The following is an 18,541-nucleotide window of genomic DNA, read 5'->3' on the forward strand; positions in this document are numbered from 1 at the left end:
AAGAGACGCAGGTTCCATTCATGGGTTGGGAATATCCCCTGGAAGAGGACATGGCAACCCACTCTAATATTCTTGCCTGGAGAATCTCATGGACAGAGGAGCCTAACAGGCTACAGCCCTTAGGGTTACACAGAGTCAGACATGACTGAAGTGACTTAGCATGCGTGCACGCAGACTGCTATGCCTGAAGAGTGTCAGGTTAGGGCTTTCAGCCTGCCCCAGAGCTTCTGAAACTCCATGGGAATGAGCTGAGCCATGCGGCACAATCTCCAAGAATGGGCAGTGTCACATGTCATTTGAACCAAGTATCTTTAATGTTCTGACACTTAATTGTGAGAAAACCCAAATTATCTGTTATCTGACAGTTCATCACTAAAGAGTGACGTCTTCAGTCTATCAAAAGAGAAGAATGGGTTAAAAGAAAAAAAAGATTGAGAAACACTGGCTTGAAGTTTTCTGGCCAGGGCCAGCCCAACCAGGGGAAGGATTTATGTGGAGGAAGTGAAATTCAAGCTGGTAAAGTTTTTCTGTCTTGGAAAAATTTATGAGGAGAAACTATGAAAACAATTGGATTTTTAAAAATGATCCATTTTGTGTCTTCAATCACTGTTTCACTTGGTTGAATAAGTACAATCCTTGCAGTTTCAGGCTGTTGCCCAGCTGTTTATGGCAAACATTGCTTAGAAGTTGCCCCAAATTAGCTGTTTTTTAGTAGGTCAAATGCTCTAAGATGTTAGACTTCTGGTCTCTCGTCTATTCTGGTCTGCTTGTCTTAAATATCCCAAGATGGACATCTGCACTGTCGTCTTGTCTGTAGGTAGCGTTCTCTGCAGGATGGGGCTGGAGAACTCCCTGAAGAGTTCTTCTGGTTCCATCTGGTGAGCTAGGAGCTCTCACTGTATTGGCGGTTAATCTTTCTGGAGGGCAAGTTGACCGTGCATCCGAAGTCTTCAAACTTAAATCCCTGGTTCAAAGAGTTCCCTTTTGGGAAGGTTATCTGAATAGAGGATGCTAATGATGATCTTGCTGATAGTGATGACAATGCAGCTTAGGTTTATTGAATGTGCCAGGCACTGATCTAAGAGCTTTAGGCGCAGTTATTCATTTACTCCTCATAACGAGCCACGTGGCAGCTGCTGTAACTTCTCCTTTGTTAGGAGTGGAAACTGAAGCACAGAGAGGTGGGTGACTGGTCCACGGTCACAGGGTTGGGTTGCAGAGCTGTGATTTGAACCCAGGCAGCCTGCTTGAGAGCCCAGACTCCTTATCACCCTGATATGAAGATTTGCATGCAAGTACAATCACTGAGTGTTATCTATATAGAGAAAAATGGGGATATTCTGTATGTCCAGTATCAGGGGAGTTACTGAATCAATTGTGATATATCCATAAAATGAATTATTGGACAGCTTTTTAAACTGATGTTTAAAACTCATGTTCTTGAAGGACATTTAGAACTGTGCATAATATGTTAATAGCATGCAATTAACATAATATGTTAGTATGATAATAGCATGCAAAATGTTAAATTAAAATTAAAATTATGAAACAACAATTTCATTGTCTTTTTAAAAATTAATCAAGCGTAAAGATCGATGTGTGTATATTTATGTTGTTTTTATTTTTTGTTGAAGAGGGCTGATGAGATTATAGGTGTTGTCGATGTTATCCTTCATATATTTGCTCATTGTTCCAATATTTACATTAATTTTCATTTCTCTTCTATAATTTAAAATGTATATTATCATGTTACTTCTTTTGTTCTCATTTTGATTTTCTGAGCAGTTATGAAATCTGCTACTTGTAGGACTTGGACACCAGATGGCGCTCTTAGAATGTGGTCACCTATGGAAAGCAAGCAGGTGGCCCAGGCTGAGACAGTGTTTCTGTATACTGCCATTTGAGCACAAACTGAAACTCAGTGGCTTAGATATATTTTTAAATGCTGCTGCTGCTGCTGCTGCTAAGTCGCTTCAGTCATGTCCGACTCTGTGCGACCCCGTAGACGGCGGCCCACCAGGCTCCCCCTTCCCTGGGATTCTCCAGGCAAGAACACTGGAGTGGGTTGCCATTTCCTTCTCCAGTGCATGAAAGGGAAAAGTGAAAGTGAAGTCGCTCAGTCGTGTCCGACTCTTCGAGACCCCATGGTCTGCAGCCTACCAGGCTCCTCTGTCCATGGGATTTTCCAGGCAAGAGTACTGGAGTGGGGTGCCATTGCCTTCTCCAATTTTTTTTTTTTTTAAATGATTCTTACCCAAATACAGTAAGCACAGATCAGGAGTTTATGCTGAAGCAGCTTTGAGTGGCAAAACCTGATCACATGTCAAGCTGTATTAATCTCTCCCCATGTGCTATATTGAGGGGTGAAGCTGCAAGTAAGGTCTTCTCCATCTGTAACTGCTTCAAGTTCCACTGGGATTTCTGATTCCATGTATTTCTTCTTTGCAGAAGCTTGTTTCTAGATCAACCCTAAGACGACAAGGAAAGGAGAGCACCAAAGAAGGAAATGGCATTGGGGTAAATTCCTCCAACCGACTTGGGATCGACAACTTTGAGTTCATCCGAGTGTTGGGGAAGGGCAGCTTTGGGAAGGTGAGTCTTGGCTTCAGCTGTTTGGGTTAAAGGAAGCCTGCTCCATGGAGGTTGTTTGTCTGTACAGAAATGTATCCACACGCCTGTTTCCCACCTGCCATCGGCCTTCTGCCCCAGGCAAGGCCATACCCTAAGAGCTGCAGGAGTTCTCCTGCTCACTCTCCTTCGTGCTGCTTTGCCATAGGTGATGCTTGCAAGAATCAAGGAAACAGGAGACCTCTATGCTGTGAAGGTGCTGAAGAAGGACGTGATCCTGCAGGACGACGATGTGGAGTGCACCATGACCGAGAAAAGGATCCTGTCCCTGGCCCGCAGTCACCCCTTCCTCACGCAGCTCTTCTGCTGCTTTCAGACCCCTGTAAGTATGACCCCCATTCACCACCCCATGGCCTCCTTTCTTCGAAAGTTTAGACTGCAATATGTCAAAGCTTTCATAAAGTAGCAGATCAGAAACTTTGGGGGGTGGAGACTTCCAAGGTAGGGTCATTTGAAGTACCCAGTGACTTCTGATGACCAGAACCAATGAACTAACCGCTTCCTTTCATGTTGTCCTGGAGAAGGATCACTTTGAGGGTTGTGTGTCCTAAGATTAAAAATGTCTTTGTACATAAGTCTTCTCTAGCAGAGTGAAGGTTACAGAAGTCCAAGAAGACAGTAAACATCATGGGCTGCTTATCCTGGTGACTTTGACCTTGGCTCTATTGCTAAATGCTAAACTGTTTCTGACCCGGGGAAAAGAGTTCAGACCAGGATAGGCCCAAAGAGGGCACCTTGACTTGTAATGTCCCAAGGCCTTGCTCCTGGCCTCAATCAAGGACTCTTTGCTTGATTCCGTGGACTGATCCTGGGATTCTGTCTACCCCATCATGGGGTGGGAACTTCCCTGGTGGCTCAGATGGTAAAGCGTCTGCCTGCAATGCGGGAGACCTGGGCTCAATCCCTGGGTCAGGAAGATCCCCTGGAGAAGGAAATGGCAATCCACTCCAGTACTCTTGCCTGGAAAATCCCATGGACGGAGGAGCCTGGTAGGCTACAGTCCATGCAGTCGCAAAGAGTCGAACACGACTGAGCGACCACTTTCATCATGGGGTGCAGTTAGGAATGCTTTTGACTGTGGTTAACAGAATATATGACTGGTAGTGGTTTACTCAATGAACAGGAAGGATGAGTTTAGTTCATAGTAGAGGCTTTTTTCTTGAGAAGTCTCATGATAGCACTATTAGGATTGTATGAGATGCTTAGTGTCATTCGGCATCTCTTCTGCTTGAGGTCTCAAGGTACTTGCCCTAATATCACAGCCCTAACCATCTCACATCACATGACAACATCTAAAGCAGGAAGCACAGGGAGCAGAGGTCGAAGGGCTTCATGCACTTTCCTCTTATCAGGGATGGAAAAATCTTTCCTAGACTTGAGTTATATGCTCATCCTGAGTTGCAGAGGAGGCTGGAAGAGCGAATATCTAGCCGAGATAAGCTGCTTTGTCACAATGGGCTCCCATCCACCTGACTCATCCCTGAGGCGGGGCATTCTGCAGCCCACTTAGACTGGGCTCAGGACTGGGCTTCTGCTGTCAATGGAGAGGGGAGAGAGCTCCTATGAAGGCATCGGGAGGGTCTGGCAGTTATTTCCCAACCTTCTTGCTTCTCAAAGGCATTCTGAAAGAGAATTCAGGACACGTCCCTTGTCTCTGCCGCCATCAGGGAGGTGAAGGCCGTGGTAGGAGTGGGATGGGGGCGTCACACCTGGTCCAGGGATGTTGCAAGGCATTTCTAGGGAAAGTGACAGCGACACTGGAACCAGAAGGACCGGTTAGAATTAGTCAGGCAGAGAGAGTGAAAGGGAGTGTGTTGTACAAGGTGAACAGCTCCAGTGGGTCTACCAGTAAACAGGTCTTCTATGGTAGCTCAGTCAGTAAAGAATCCGCCTCCTAAACAGGAGATGCAGCTTCGGTCCCTGGGTCAGGAAGATCCCCTGGAGAAGAAAATGGCAACCCACTCCAGAATTCTTACCTGGAAAATCCCATGGACAGAGGAACCTGGAGGGCTACAGTCCATGCAGTCGCAAGAGTCGGACATGACTGAGCGACTAAACCACCACCAGTAAACAGGAACAAAAAGGGTGAATAAAGCCCACAAGCGTAAAATGTGAGGTTGAGAAGGGGCCTGGGGAGAACTGGGGCTGAAGAAGTGGGGCAGGCCAGGACCAGGCTGTGAGAGCCTTGAAGGCTCTGTTAAAAGAGCTTGTATTTTAGCCCTAAGAATGAATGAAAGACATTTAAGCAGAAGAATGATATACCAGATTGCAGATTTAAACTATGAAAAAGCAAATTTTTTGTATGCAGTGGGTAATATAAGCATTCTCCAAGTATTCATCTCCTGTCTTTGATCGAAACTATTATTAGTAGTTTCATGTATAGCCTTTCAGAGAATTGTTTGTACACAAAAGCATACATACACACAACATATATGCATCTGTATTTATTTTTAAAAAATAACATAAATGGTGGTATATATTTGCACGCCATTCTGTACCCTCCTTTTAAAAAATATTTGTTTATTTTTGGCTGCCCTGGGTCTTGGTTGTGGCGCACAGACTTCATTCCAACACATGGGCTTCTCTCTAGTAGAGGCACGCGTGCTCAGTAGCTGTGGCGCTCAGGCTGAGTTGCCCTGAAGTGTGTGGGATCTTAGTTCCCCAACCAGGGATCGAACCTGTGTCACCTGCATCGGAAGACAGAGTCTTAACCACTGGACCACTAGGGAAGTCCCCCACCCCTGTCTTCTTAAGGAAAAAATCCAAAATGGTTTTATTAAGAGAGTAAATCTCTGTAATACATCTTGCAAAATTTATACTTTTTAAAAATTTGCACATTAAAAAATGAAATATAATTGACATTTAACATTGTTTTAGGTGTACAAAAAATGATTTTATATTTCCGTATGTAGTAAAATGAGCACCACAACTAAATTTAGTTAGCATCTATCAACACGCTTAGTTAACAGAATTTTTTTCTTGTGTTGAGAACCTTTAAGAAATACTTTCAGCAACTTTCATATATTCAATACCATATCATTAACTATAGTCACCACATTGTACATTGCATCCCCATTCACCTTATTTGTCTGAAAAAAAGCAATGTGTAATGAGATTGTCTCATATTTGAATATACCTGACTGCCTCATTTATAATGGCTGCATAGTATTCCATTTTAAGACCATAATACAAATTATTTAACCTATTTCCTATTGGTAAATACTTAGGTTATACTTAACTTTTATTTCAATCAAATTTACAATGAGTCCCTTGTACTTTTATCTTATGTACCTGTGCTATGATTTCTATATGGGACACTATGGGAAGTGGTATTGCTTGGTCAAAAATGGATGGATTTATGATTCTGATGGGGTCTAGTGGGCCTTCTCCCCTATCATGGCTGAAAATAGCTAAGACTTTATCACTTATATACCAGGCACTGTTCTAAGTGCCTTGTGTGTATTATCAATCTTTATGGTAATCCTGTGAAGTAAGTTCTGTTCACATCACTCCCATTTTACAAATGAGCAAACTGAGGCAGGAAGAAATTTAGCTTCCAAGTGGCAGAGGTTTTAAAGCCAGGCAGTCTGACTGCTGAGCCCCAGCTCTTTCCACTTGCTGGCCGTATTTCTAAATTCACACTCCCAAACCACATTTGAGAAGGCTTATTTCCCCTCCTCTCCTGTTATGACGCTGCCTATCGTTTTGATGGCTGGAGAGATTTTTTTTTAACGTGACTTTGGAGTTCTAACTGGCATTTCTCCAACAGAAAGTGAGGCTGAACATCACATATGTGTAAGGGCCCCTTGTGTTGGCAAAGGCACATGTGCAGCATGGAGAACGGATGCAGCAGGGAAGCCAGGAGGCAGGAGGACAGGTGAAAGGGGATGCGTGGCATGCACTCCCATGCCGTCCAAGTACCTCAAGGTCCAACTAATAGCTTCTTGGGCTGCAGTTTCCCTTGTGTTCCTTCTTCTTGCCTCTCACAGCCTGGGCCCCTTGAGGCCACACCCTCTTCATCAGAGTCCTCAGTGGCTCCAGGCCTTTATTAACATTGGCCATCTATTTTTCGGAGAGGGCAATGGTGCCCCACTCCAGCACTCTTGCCTGGAAAATCCCGTGGCCGGAGGAGCCTGGTGGGCCGCAGTCCATGGGGTCACTAAAAGTCGGACATGACTGAGCAACTTCACTTTCACTTTTGACTTTCATGCATTGGAGAAGGAAATGGCAACCCACTCCAGTGTTCTTGCCTGGAGAATCCCAGGGACGGGGGAGCCTGGTGGGCTGCCGTCTCTGGGGTCGCACAGAGTCGGACACGACTGAAGCGACTTAGCAGCAGCAGCAGCAGCAGCATCTATTTTTAGTGACAGTTTCATATATGGCCACAAGGTGGCAGTCGTTACCACAAGGTGATTTTTATTTCTGCACCAGAGCTGACTTTGGGGTTTAAAATTTGTGTGTTGCAGTAGATGTCTCCAAAGCAAAGGATAAAGGTAATTTTCCCCTCCCATAAGTTTAGATGATAAAGTGGTAGGAACAGCTTAAAAGAATCAAGTGCATTTTTCTTATGCTGAGATAAAGATATGCAGTTTTCATATTGCTATAGTTTAAGCCATCTCTCGGATTTGCAAGGTATCAGACTCTACATATGCATGTCATTTGCTCTCTGCATCAGTCCATCTGTCAGAAGTCCTCAGTCACTATCCCCATTTGCTATTGAAAAACTAAGTATAAAGAACAGAAAATGCCAGTTACTATGAGAAATTACAGCAGGTAAATGACTACTTTTCAGCAACTGGGTTTGGCAGCCCCTGACATCTAAAAGAAGATGCTGATCAATGTGTCACGTGAAACTGTAACAGTTGCCCTTGCAGAATTTAGAAGGGACCCGAGGTGAGGCGTGGGAGCCACTCCCCAGCATTTGCAATGTGTCACTTTATTGTAAAGATGCTGGTAGAAACAGCGCTTCTCTCACTGTCCAGGCCTGCGGAATGAGTGTCTCTGAGGCCCAGGAGAAAGGAAGCAACTTGCTCAGGCTCCCTTGAGCTGAGTGATGGAAACAAGGTTCATCTCTGGGTCAGGCTGACTCTGGAGTCCGGCTCCGTCCACTGGGGATCTTGTACAACATAGAGGCTGTTGACTCAGCATCTGCTTAAGCCCCTTCCGTCTGCCCTGGCTCCCCTCCAACCTGTTGATATGGCAGCGGCCTTGCCCTTGGAAAAGGCGGCTGAGTCCTTCCAAGTCTGTTTTCCTCTGTCTGAATGGCTTGCAACTCCCTTAAAAGTCCTTTGAGCCCTAGAGTTCTCATGGTGGAGATGAAAGCGGGATTGCTGTGAGGACCAAAGGCGAGAATGCAGACACGCTCTTGCCACACGCATGCCATGGTTCAAAAGTCAACCAGCTGGGTGTTGTGATGACTGCCTCCTTCCCCACACCAAAACAGTCCTGGGACTCCCAGGGGCCAGCACAGACCCTACATGACGGTAACCATAAACACTCACAAAATAGGGATTTTGGAGCTCTTTTTGTTCTTGGTCAAAACAAAAAGATAAGCAAATTTTAAATATTAGATAATTTATCAAGCTTGCTACGTAGAATTATGGGCCCATGAATTATTGCCCCAGATTATTTTTTATCATAATACATATTACTTGCAAGTACATCATTCCATTGGCATTCTCATAAATTTCTGAAAGCATTGTAAATTCTAATAGTTTGTGAATGATTCGTTAAGCTGGATCATGGCTTACAGTCTGGATCAATGTTTATACTCTTGGATCTGTTGATTTTATTTCTAATAACCTAGCCAAAGAAAGCAACATAAAGAATAAGACATTATGCATTAATATGTTTAATTTTCAGTGCATAATTTATACTAGGAAGATACTGGAAACAACCTCAGTCTTCAGCAATGGGAATCTACTTAAAAAATGTACTACTGGATGAAGGTTTTTGGCCAGTAGAGATATGATTGAATATTAAGTAGTTAAAAGATTGTGTGTTACTTTCAGAAGCATCTAACATATATGATTTATTCCATACAATTCTTACATCAGCCCTAGAAGATGGGTACAATTATTATCTTTATTTTGCTGAGTGATAAAGTGAAGGAGGCGGAGAAGGCAATGGCACCCCACTCCGGTACTCTTGCCTGGAAAATCCCATGGATGGAGGAGCTTGGTGGGCTGCAGTCCATGGGGTTGCTGGGAGTCAGACACTACCGAGCGACTTCAATTTCATTTTCACTTTCATGCATTGGAGAAGGAAATGGCAACCCACTCCAGTGTTCTTGCCTGGAGAATCCCAGGGATGGGGGAACCTGGTGGGCTGCCGTCTCTGGGGTCGCACAGAGTTGGACACGACTGAAGCGACTTAGCAGCAGCAGCAGCAGCAGCAAAGTGAAGGAGGAGCTAAATTACTTGCCCAAAATTAAACAGAGTAACTGGTGGGACAAGAGATGGGAGGCCAGGAAATAGTACAGAATTTATGATAATTAGCAGTGTGAATCCATTTCAGGTTCCTCCTGGGATAGCAACTTGGCAAACCTGTCCCCTCTTCCAAAAAAAAAAAAAAAAAAAAACACAGAAAGGAAATGATGCCAGTAAACTATCAGGGACTCTTATGAAGGCAGTGGAATTATGGATGATCTTTTTCTTCTTTGTTCTGTTTGCCAGTTCCTGCAACGTGCTTCTGTTTCTTTGTCGATGGGGTCGGGGGAGTGAGGCCTCTTGAAGCCAGGAGCGCCCAGGTCCGGGCTGCTGGCCTGGGGTACACTGCCTTTCCCACCCTTTCAGGTTAAATTCACTTCACACTCCTTTCATCTTAATCAGGGAACTGTTGTGTTGGCAGCTGAGCCTGCTGGCATTTATGGCCTGGAATCCGGGTCTCCCCACCCCCAGCTCCCGGGGCTCTCCTTGGCGCTCCTGGAGCCTGGCTGAGAGCTGAGGGCCGAGACCAGGAGGAACAAAGGGGCGGCAGCAGCAGGAGGGGGAGCGGCAGAGTAAACACTGGTCAGATGCTTCAGCCTTTGTTCAGAGACCCAGTTTGTTAGAGCAAAGGTTTCCATTTGGAAAACAGGACACACTGTGCCCGGTGCCCAGGCTGCGCTGGAGCCGTGAGCGCGTTTGTGCGCTGGTGATCTGCTGCCCTGGGCGGGGGAGGCATTACACAGAACCTCCTTTTACAGGGACAGCAGCCGGGGGATGGGGTGTCGTCAGGTGTCCCCTGCAGGGGCTTGCTCACAAAGCAGTGCACCTGGAGTTCCTGGCGGGGGGCCATCGCTTTCCCTAAGAAGCCACACCTCAGGGTCCATCAATAAAGCAGAAACCCTGCCTTTGAAGGGTAGGGTGGCTAGGAATCTTGTGACCCAAGTGCTGTCAGCTTACCTAACCCGTGCAAACTGATTTCAGTGCACGTAAGTCACACGTAAAATATGTCTGAAGATCACCCGCAACAGGGGTGCAGGGGAACAACCTGAGTTGAGTTATTTTCTCTGTCAGTGTGTTAAATATTAGCAGAGGGGTGTACGTGTCAAAGAGAGACACACACAGGAGAGATGGGCAGCAGAATCATCCTGTTGCCCTGGAGTGCATCTTTCGGAATCTCGTCAGGAGGGGACTGCACTGCAGCCTTCCATAGGCGAGCTCTGGGTTCTCATCCTGGCCGAGCAAACGGCACCCTTGTCTTGAGGAAGGTCCCCTGCCTGTTATCAAGCAGGAATAAAAGTAGGTTTTCACAGCATTGGGTTTTGTGGCCTTTTATAAAACACCTAAGGAAAGGCCATTTCTTCTTAACCTGTTTGGAACTGGGCTTCCTCCTTCCACTGAGCATTGAGTGCCGTAAACACAATGTGGGCTGCTTATGGGTCACTTGGTATAGTTTGCCGTTGGCTCAGATCAAAATAGAAAACAAGCCAGAACGTGGTGTTTCCCAGTTGGGCATGTTCCTGACATTAATCATGTTCCCACTGGGGACAGAATGCACATGGGCCGTCTCTGGGCTCTGAATTTCTAGCAGGGGACAGTGGGTGCTGATTTAGGACCTTTGCTTCTGTCCCCGGAGGCTTCCCAGCTTCCCGACTATCTGTGACTCAATAGGGTCATGAAAATGAATGAGAAATAGGAGAACCCGGAGTTCTTGCTGTTCCTTTGGCTGTCTCTGCTTGGGGCGGATGCCAGAACGCTTGGTGTGACCAAAGGGCTTGAAAGGGTTGGCATGTGTTTCCTTTTGAGGTTATTCAGCTGCAACTGGCCTTGTCACTAGCTGTCACCCACGGTGATGACCTAGAGATGGCCTGGACCCCCCACCTCCAGTGTGTGAAAGGCGGTTCACAGATTGTGTGTCATTTCCTTTGACTTGGCCGAGACTTGCCGGGGTCAGACTCGGCCCCTGTGTGTCTGATGACTGGTGAAGATCTGTGGTAGGGAGTGTTGGTTATGGTTTTCCCTAACCATGCCTGGGAACCTGCCAAACTATGGATGCTCAGACCTCAGCGGGGCCCTGTTCTAAAGCTCCGGGCTGGAAGTGCCAGGAGTGGCTCCAGGCATGAGAACGTGAGGGGCTTTCTGCCAGATGGTTTAGTGACAAGTCAGCCAGTCCGGAATCACGCTGATGGAGGGCAAGGGAAAGAAACAGTGTTTGCAATGCTCAGTCTGGCTGGCAAGAGGAGAGTCATACACGTGGCATAGACAGTATAAGGACTGTATTTCCTCCCTGCTACAAAAGGGAAGGTAGCTGAAAAGGAGCTCTGGATTCTGGGGGAAATTTTTACCTCTGGGCCAGTCTTTGCTCAGAAGGGCAACCAGAATACAAGACTAACAGTCCAACTAGCACCCTAGGGTGGCCTGAGGGTATTTCCCTGGGAAACTAGGTTGGCCTTTGTCAGGACCAACTAGGACCTTGGGGCCAAGACCTAAGGCAACATCTGTGGGTGGCTGGAGCAAGCCCCTCCAGAATCATGCAGTCTAGAAACCCAACTGCACTGGGTGGAAACCATAGACTCTAATGTCTTCTAGCTTTGGAATACTTGCTTTCTCCATAATTACTTCATCACTGGTCAGAACACAGCTTTGTCCATCTCTTCTCGGGCTCCAGGTCGAGGGCCTCTCAGGACAAAGTCAGCCCTGTCTGTCAGTATAAACTTTGCCAACTTGAAATTTCAGAGACTTGCCCACCAGTTGGTGAAGATCGGGGGTGTTCGTTCATTCGGCAAATGTGCACAGAGTTCCTCCAGGGTGGAGACCCGGCTCTGAGCCCCAAGGACACAGCGGTGGACAAAGCAGGAAGGAGCCCCTTCCCTCAAGGAGCTGGTGTCCTCCTGGGGAATTTGGGACCTGAGTAGCAGGTCCATAGCAGAGAGTCACCCCTCTGTGGTGGGCTGGTCGTGGTCGAATTTCTGGGATTACTTTTAGGGCAGGCTCAGAGCAGCCATCTGCTTACAGGAGAGTCTGGGAGAAGTGTCTTGAAGCTGTATTTGCTTGTGCATTCCCATCTGGTGCAGGGAATTGAAGACCTGATGGAGATTCCTGGGGGCAGGGAGGGCAGTGGGTTTGGGGTCCAAAGCAGGAGGTGTCGTGGCTAAGCAGCAGCTCAGCTTACTTGCCGCGCTCACCGTTGCTGTTGGTACAGAGTTCCTCCTGCTGCTGGGAAGACTGATCTCTTCCCTGAGAGCCCCACAGGAGGCTGCGGGGACAACATTGCCTGCCCCCACCCCCATATCCATGCCTTCAGGACTGACTGCTCCTATGCAGGCTTCCTTTTCCTGCCTTCTGAAGCCAGAGAGTACCTCGTCTCCTCTTACCAGAGACCCTCTGTGCTGCAGCGGCAGAGGCTTTGGCAGGCCCTGTCTCCCCTTTAGGGCCACCCAGGGAGTTCCTGTTTCCTTTCTGTGCAGCCATCCAGCTTTCAGTATATTTGCACAGCAAAAGAGCTTGCTGTATTTGGAGCTCACTCCTACCCACTTCTTTAGGATGGTCTGTGATGATGTCTTGCTTAGGTCTTACAAAGGGAGTCTTGGAACTCTTCCCAGAAACTCAATTTCATCCTTATGGTATATGATATTTTCAACATTAAAATGATGTAATGTTTAATTCCCAACCAAAACAAGAGGAGAGCCCTTCCAGCAAAACGCCTCCCCTCTTCCCTACATGCATTCCCAATCCTATGCCCATGGGAAGTGTCTTATCCTTGTCCTTCCTCTCCTCATTTCAGATTTCCTTGCAAAGTGGGAAGTAGCCAGTGCTCGTGACTAGCCCAGACCTTCTGTGCTAGTGTGTGTCTACCAGTGGTGAAAGGGGGTTCAAAATGAGTTAGATACAACCAGCAAAGTAGGGAGCTAGACCTGCAGACTGGTTCAGGTCTCTTTTGGGAACCTGCAGAATTGAGATCCTGCTCATAAACTCACCAGGGGCTTCCCTGCTGGCTCAGATGGTAAAGAATCTGCCTGTAATGCAGGAGACCTGGGTTCAATCCCTGGATCAGGAAGATCCCCTAGAGAAGGGAATGGCAACCCAATCCAGTATTCTTGCCTGGAGAATTCCATGTATAGAAGAGCCTGGCAGGCTGCAGTCCATGGGGTCACAAAGAGTGGGACACAACTGAGCAACTAACTCTTTCACTTTCATAAATTCAATTTGTCCCTCTTTACTTTGGCTTCAGGTCAGATCTGTAGTAGGAAGTTCCCTCCACATTGCTCAGAACTTTATCTCCACAGCCTTGGCCTTCACCAGTAGGTCAATATGTCAGGGAATTAAATGACTGATGAATAATCAATCTTTCCAGTAAAAAAAAAAAAAAATATATATATATATATATATGATCCCTGGGTCGGGAAGATCCCCTGGGGAAGGGAATGACAGTCGCAACCTACTCCAGTATTCTTGCCTGGGAAATCCCATGGACAAAGGAGCCTGGTGGCTACAGTCCATGGGATCACAAAGTCAGAAATGACTGAATGACTAAACAATAGCAATATATATATATATATATATATATATATGAAGTTACTTAAATTTACTAAAAATTTTATATAAAATTTAAATCACTTATTTATGTAATGTGATGAGATTTGCCCACTGCTAACATTGGGGGCAGGATAATCCTTTTTTATGAGAGGGTGGGGGCTATCCTGTGTGCTGTAGGATGAGAGCATCCCCAGCCTCCATTCACTAATGCCAATAGCACGTCCCTAATTATGACAACCAAAAAAGTCTGCAGACACGAACAGACGCTTCTGGGGGGAAAAATCTCACCAGTTGAAAACCCCTGCCTTACGTGAGCATCTGGTGGTCCAGCCTACATATGGAAAGTCAAGTAAGCTAGATCAATTTACTCTCTACAGAGGTCAAAGAAAATGTGTCAGGTCTTCTTTATGAAAACATAAATATTATATCTTTTTTTTCCCTTGAGTTTGTAGACAGAGTTCCTGTTTAGGGGCTGCTAACAGCTGTCAGCAGCTACACTGTGGCATTTGAAGGAACTGGGGCCCTGAGCTAAGAAGAGGAGGTGGAAATAAGGGATCTGTTGAATGTGAGCAGGAGTTAGCAGGCTGCCAGCTGTTGTGATGGGGCAGAGTTATCAGAGCGGGGGGCATCCAGGGAACAAAAGATTGGCTCAGCGAGCATATATTTAAAATGGGTTATGTTAGAAAGCAAGCAGTCCACAAGGTGCAGCTCTCATGTTTTGGCATTTAATGATCATATTTCTGCTTTGCCAACAAGGCACCGAATGAGTGACATCTTATGAAACTCATCATCGTCACTGTGGTCTTAAAGGGGTTCCTATCCGTGAGTCAGATTCCTGTCCTCTGTGTGCTACATATAACTGGAATTTACAGACGGAGATAAAGTTTTAAGAAACATTTCCCAGTCAGTGTAGAAAAAATGTTCTGGTAGCAATACAAGTGTGCTCTAGGGGAAAACAGACTTGCTATTTTCTTTCGTTTGTTTTCCATGTATGGAAATGTCATTTCAGCTTAAGATACAGATACCATAGAGGCTGTCTGCAAAACTGTGTGGTCTCTGCATATTAAAAGTAGACCCTAAAAATGATATAAAGACTTAAATGTAAGGCTAGACACTATAAAGCTCTTAGAGAAAAACATAGGCAGAACACTCTTTAATATAAATTACAGCAAGATCTTTTTTGACCTACCTACTAGAGTAATGGAAATAAAAGCAAAAATAAACAAATGGAATTTAATTAAGCTTAAAAGCTTTTGCACAGCAAAGGAAACCATAAACAAGATGAAAAGACAACCCTTAGAATGGGAGAAAAATATTTGCAAATGAAGCAACTGACAAAGGATTAATCCCCCAAATATACAGACATCTCATGCAGCTCAATATCAAAACAAACAACTCAACCCCAAAATGGACAGAAGACCTAAATAGATGTTTCTCCAAAGAAAGACATTTAGATGGCCAATAAACAGGTGAAAAGATGCTCAACACCCTAATTATTAAAGAAATGCAAATCAAAACTACAGTGAGGTATCACACTGGTCACGATGGCCATTATCAAAAAAATCTACAAATAGTAAATGCTGGAGAGGGTGTGGAGGAAAGGGAACACTCTTGCACTGTTGATGGAATGTAAATTGAACGGTCAGTATGGAGAACAGTATGGAGGTTCCTTAAACTAAAACCAGAATTACCATATGACCTAGCAATCCCACTCCTTGGCATCTTCCCACAGAAAACCTTAATTCAATAAGAATATGTACCCCAGTGTTCACTGAAGCACTATTTACGATAGCCAGGACATGAAAGCAACCTAAATGTCCATCAATAGAGGAATGGAAAAAGAAGATTTGGTACATATATACACTGGAACATTACTAAGCCATAAAAGGAACAAAGCTGTGTCATTTGCAGAGATGTGGATGGATTTAGAGACTGTCATACAGAGTGAAGTAAGTTAGAAAAACAAATATTGTATATTAATTCATATATATGGAATCTAGAAAAATGATAAAGATGATCTTATTTGTAAAGCATAAATAGAGATGCAGACATAGAGAAAAAAATGTACGGATACTAAGGGGAAAAGCAGGGGAGTGGGAGGAATTGGAAGATTGAGAATGATATATATACACTACTATGTATAAAATAGATAACTAATGAGAACCTACTGTATAGCACAGGGGACTCTACTCAGTGCTCTGAGGTGACCCAAATGGGAAGGAAATAAAAAAAAAGGGGGGGGGATTTATATATGTATATGGCTGATTCACTTTGCTGTACAGCAGAAACTGACACAGCAGTATAAAGCAATTATACTTCAATTAAAAAAAAAACCAGACAAGTAGATCCTAGCCACCAGACACATTACCTGTTGAAATGTTGAATGGTAATATTGTATGTGTATTGCATTTTTAATTCAATTTAGGAAATGTTTCCTGAGTCAGGGACATTATATGCTAGGGACTAAAAACATAAGGAAGAATAAATGTGGACCTGTCCTCTGGTCGCTTTCAGTCAAGGATCACCCTATCCTAAACAGGTGTGTTTCATCACTGTGTAATAGAAGATAGTCATAGCTTGGCCCTTGGGGAGGTTGGGAGGACCTTCCATGGGAGGGGCTATTCTGAGCTGGGTTTTGAGGATGAATAGGAGCCCTACAGGACAGAAGGGGGATGGGTCTTCCAGACGGAGGTAACAGCCATGCAAAGACAGAGAGGCTTAAAACTGTATGATGTGGCCAGGAGCCCCCAGATGACTTGATGGTGCAGGATTTCAGGAGAGGAAATGTGGGGAGGAAAGAAGACATCCTGAGCTGAAGAGTTTAGACTCTTCAGAGGTGAAAGCAACTGGCAGAGGATGTGAAGTCAGAGAGCAACCTAAGATCTGCATTTGGGGAGGGCTCTAGGTGGCTGTCTGCAGAGGAGACTGACAGGGGCAGCCCTGGTAAGGCTGTTGAACCACTGGTTGTCCGGCAGAACCTTTCTGCTCCAAGGCAGCTGTCACAAGAGTGGAGTCAGGGGAACACATAGGAGGTGGAATTGGTAGGACTTTTTAGAGTAAAAGAGTGAGAGGAGTAGCCAGAGTTCTGACCCATTGGGAGCCTGGGGGAATGGAATACATGGGTTCACTTTACAGAAAACCCAGTAGTAAGATTAGACGGGAACCCAGACGGGAGATTAGATTTGGTTCATCAGTACTCTCCTAGAATAGTACCAGTATCAGTTCAGTCACTCAGTCGTGTCTGACTCTTTGCAACTCCACGGACTGCAGCACATCAGGCTTCCCTATCTATCACTAACTCCTGGAGTTTACTCAAACTCATGCCCATCGATTCACTGATGCCGTCCAACCATCTCATCCTCTGTCATCACCTCCTTCTGCTTTCCAATCTTTCCCAGCATCAGGTCTTTTCAAATGAGTCAGTTCTTCACATCAGGTGGCCAAAGTATTGGAGTTTCAGCTTCAACATCAGTCCTTCCAATGGATATTCAGGGCTGATCTCCTTTAGGATTGACTGGTTTGATCTCCTTGCGGTCCAAGGGACTCTCAAGAGTCTTCTCCAACACCACAGTTCAAAAGCATCAATTCTTCAGCGCTCAGCTTTCTTTATAGTCCAATTCTCACATCCATACATGACTACTGGAAAAACCATAGCTTTGACTAGATAAATCTTTGTTGGCAGAGTAATGTCTCTGCATTTTAATATGCTGTCTAGGTTGGTCATAACGTTTCTTCCAAGGAGCAAGCATCTTTTAATTTCATGGCTGCAGTCACCATCTGCAGTGATATTGGAGCCCACAAAAATAAATTCTCTCACTGTTTCCATTGTTTCCCCATCTATTTGCCATGAAGTGATGGGACTGGATGCCATGATCTTAGTTTTCTGAATGTTGAGTTTTAAACCAACTTTTTCACTCTCCTCTTTCACTTTCATCAACAGGCTCTTTAGTTGTTCTTGGCATAGCAGAAACTGTAATTTTAAATATTTCCATAGGTGTTTATAGAAGGAGAAGAGAGGAGAGTGAAAGTGAAAGTCACTCAGTCGTGTCTGACTCTTTGCGACTCCATGGACTGTCCATGGAATTCTCCAGGCCAGAATACTGGAATGGATAGCCTTTCCCTTCTCCAGGGGATCTTCCCAACCCAGGGATTGAACCCAGGTCTCCTGCATGGCAAGTGGATTCTTTACCAACTGAGCTATCATGGAAGCCCTAAGTTAGAAATTTCTAAGTGGGGGGAAAAAAGAATCAGAAGGAAGAGTTTTCATAGGAGGAGGCATCAAGTACCATGATGAAGTCAGTTCACCCAAGGATTCAAAGCTATCCATTGAATCTGTGATGTGATTGTTGATACCGCTATCTTAGTCACCGTTCTCATCCTTGGGGTTTGAAGGGCACTTCTGAACTTTATTTCACCAGCTGAAGCTTCTTGACAAGTCAACACAATATCCTCTCCCCAGGGTAAACCTTTTTCATCTACTTCTGATTACTTTGTCCCTCATCATATTATAGCTATGCTTCTTTTTCTTGGGTCTCAAGAGACCCAGGTTCAGTTCCTGGGTTGGGAAGATCCCCTGGAGAAGGGAATGGTCACTCACTCCAGTATTTTTGCCTAGAGAATTCCATGGACAGAAGAACCTGGTGGGCTACAGGACACAGTGTTGCAAAGCACCAGACACAACTGAGCGACCAACACACACACACACACACACACACACACACACACACACCATTTACACTAAGGTCTGCTTCTTTCTTCCTCAGTGGACCATGAAGACCCATATTTTGCCCACATTGGAAAAAGGGTCGAGAGATTGTAAGGGGGTTTAAGGGATTTTATTCCCCAGTCTGAGGGCCAGAGAAGAACAATCTTGTGGCTGTACTGGAAAAATCAGACTCAAAATAGCGCATAGAAGACACATTCCAGACAGAAACTGCAGCACATAAAGCAGA

General features: G+C 45.2%; 1 protein-coding gene across 2 annotated transcripts in view; it reads left to right on the forward strand.

Moving 5' to 3' along the window:
• Positions 1-18,541, forward strand: part of PRKCH (protein kinase C eta) — a 232,329-nt gene that overhangs the window by 135,533 nt on the left and 78,255 nt on the right. For both annotated transcript variants that reach the window (XM_061429067.1, XM_061429068.1), the window contains exons 8-9: positions 2,449-2,592; positions 2,777-2,950. In XM_061429067.1, coding sequence (XP_061285051.1) covers positions 2,449-2,592; positions 2,777-2,950 — 318 coding nt within the window. The remainder of the gene's footprint in view (positions 1-2,448; positions 2,593-2,776; positions 2,951-18,541) is intronic.

This window comes from Bos javanicus, chromosome 10, assembly GCF_032452875.1.
Source record: "Bos javanicus breed banteng chromosome 10, ARS-OSU_banteng_1.0, whole genome shotgun sequence".
In the NCBI taxonomy this organism is placed as follows: Eukaryota; Metazoa; Chordata; class Mammalia; order Artiodactyla; family Bovidae; genus Bos; species Bos javanicus.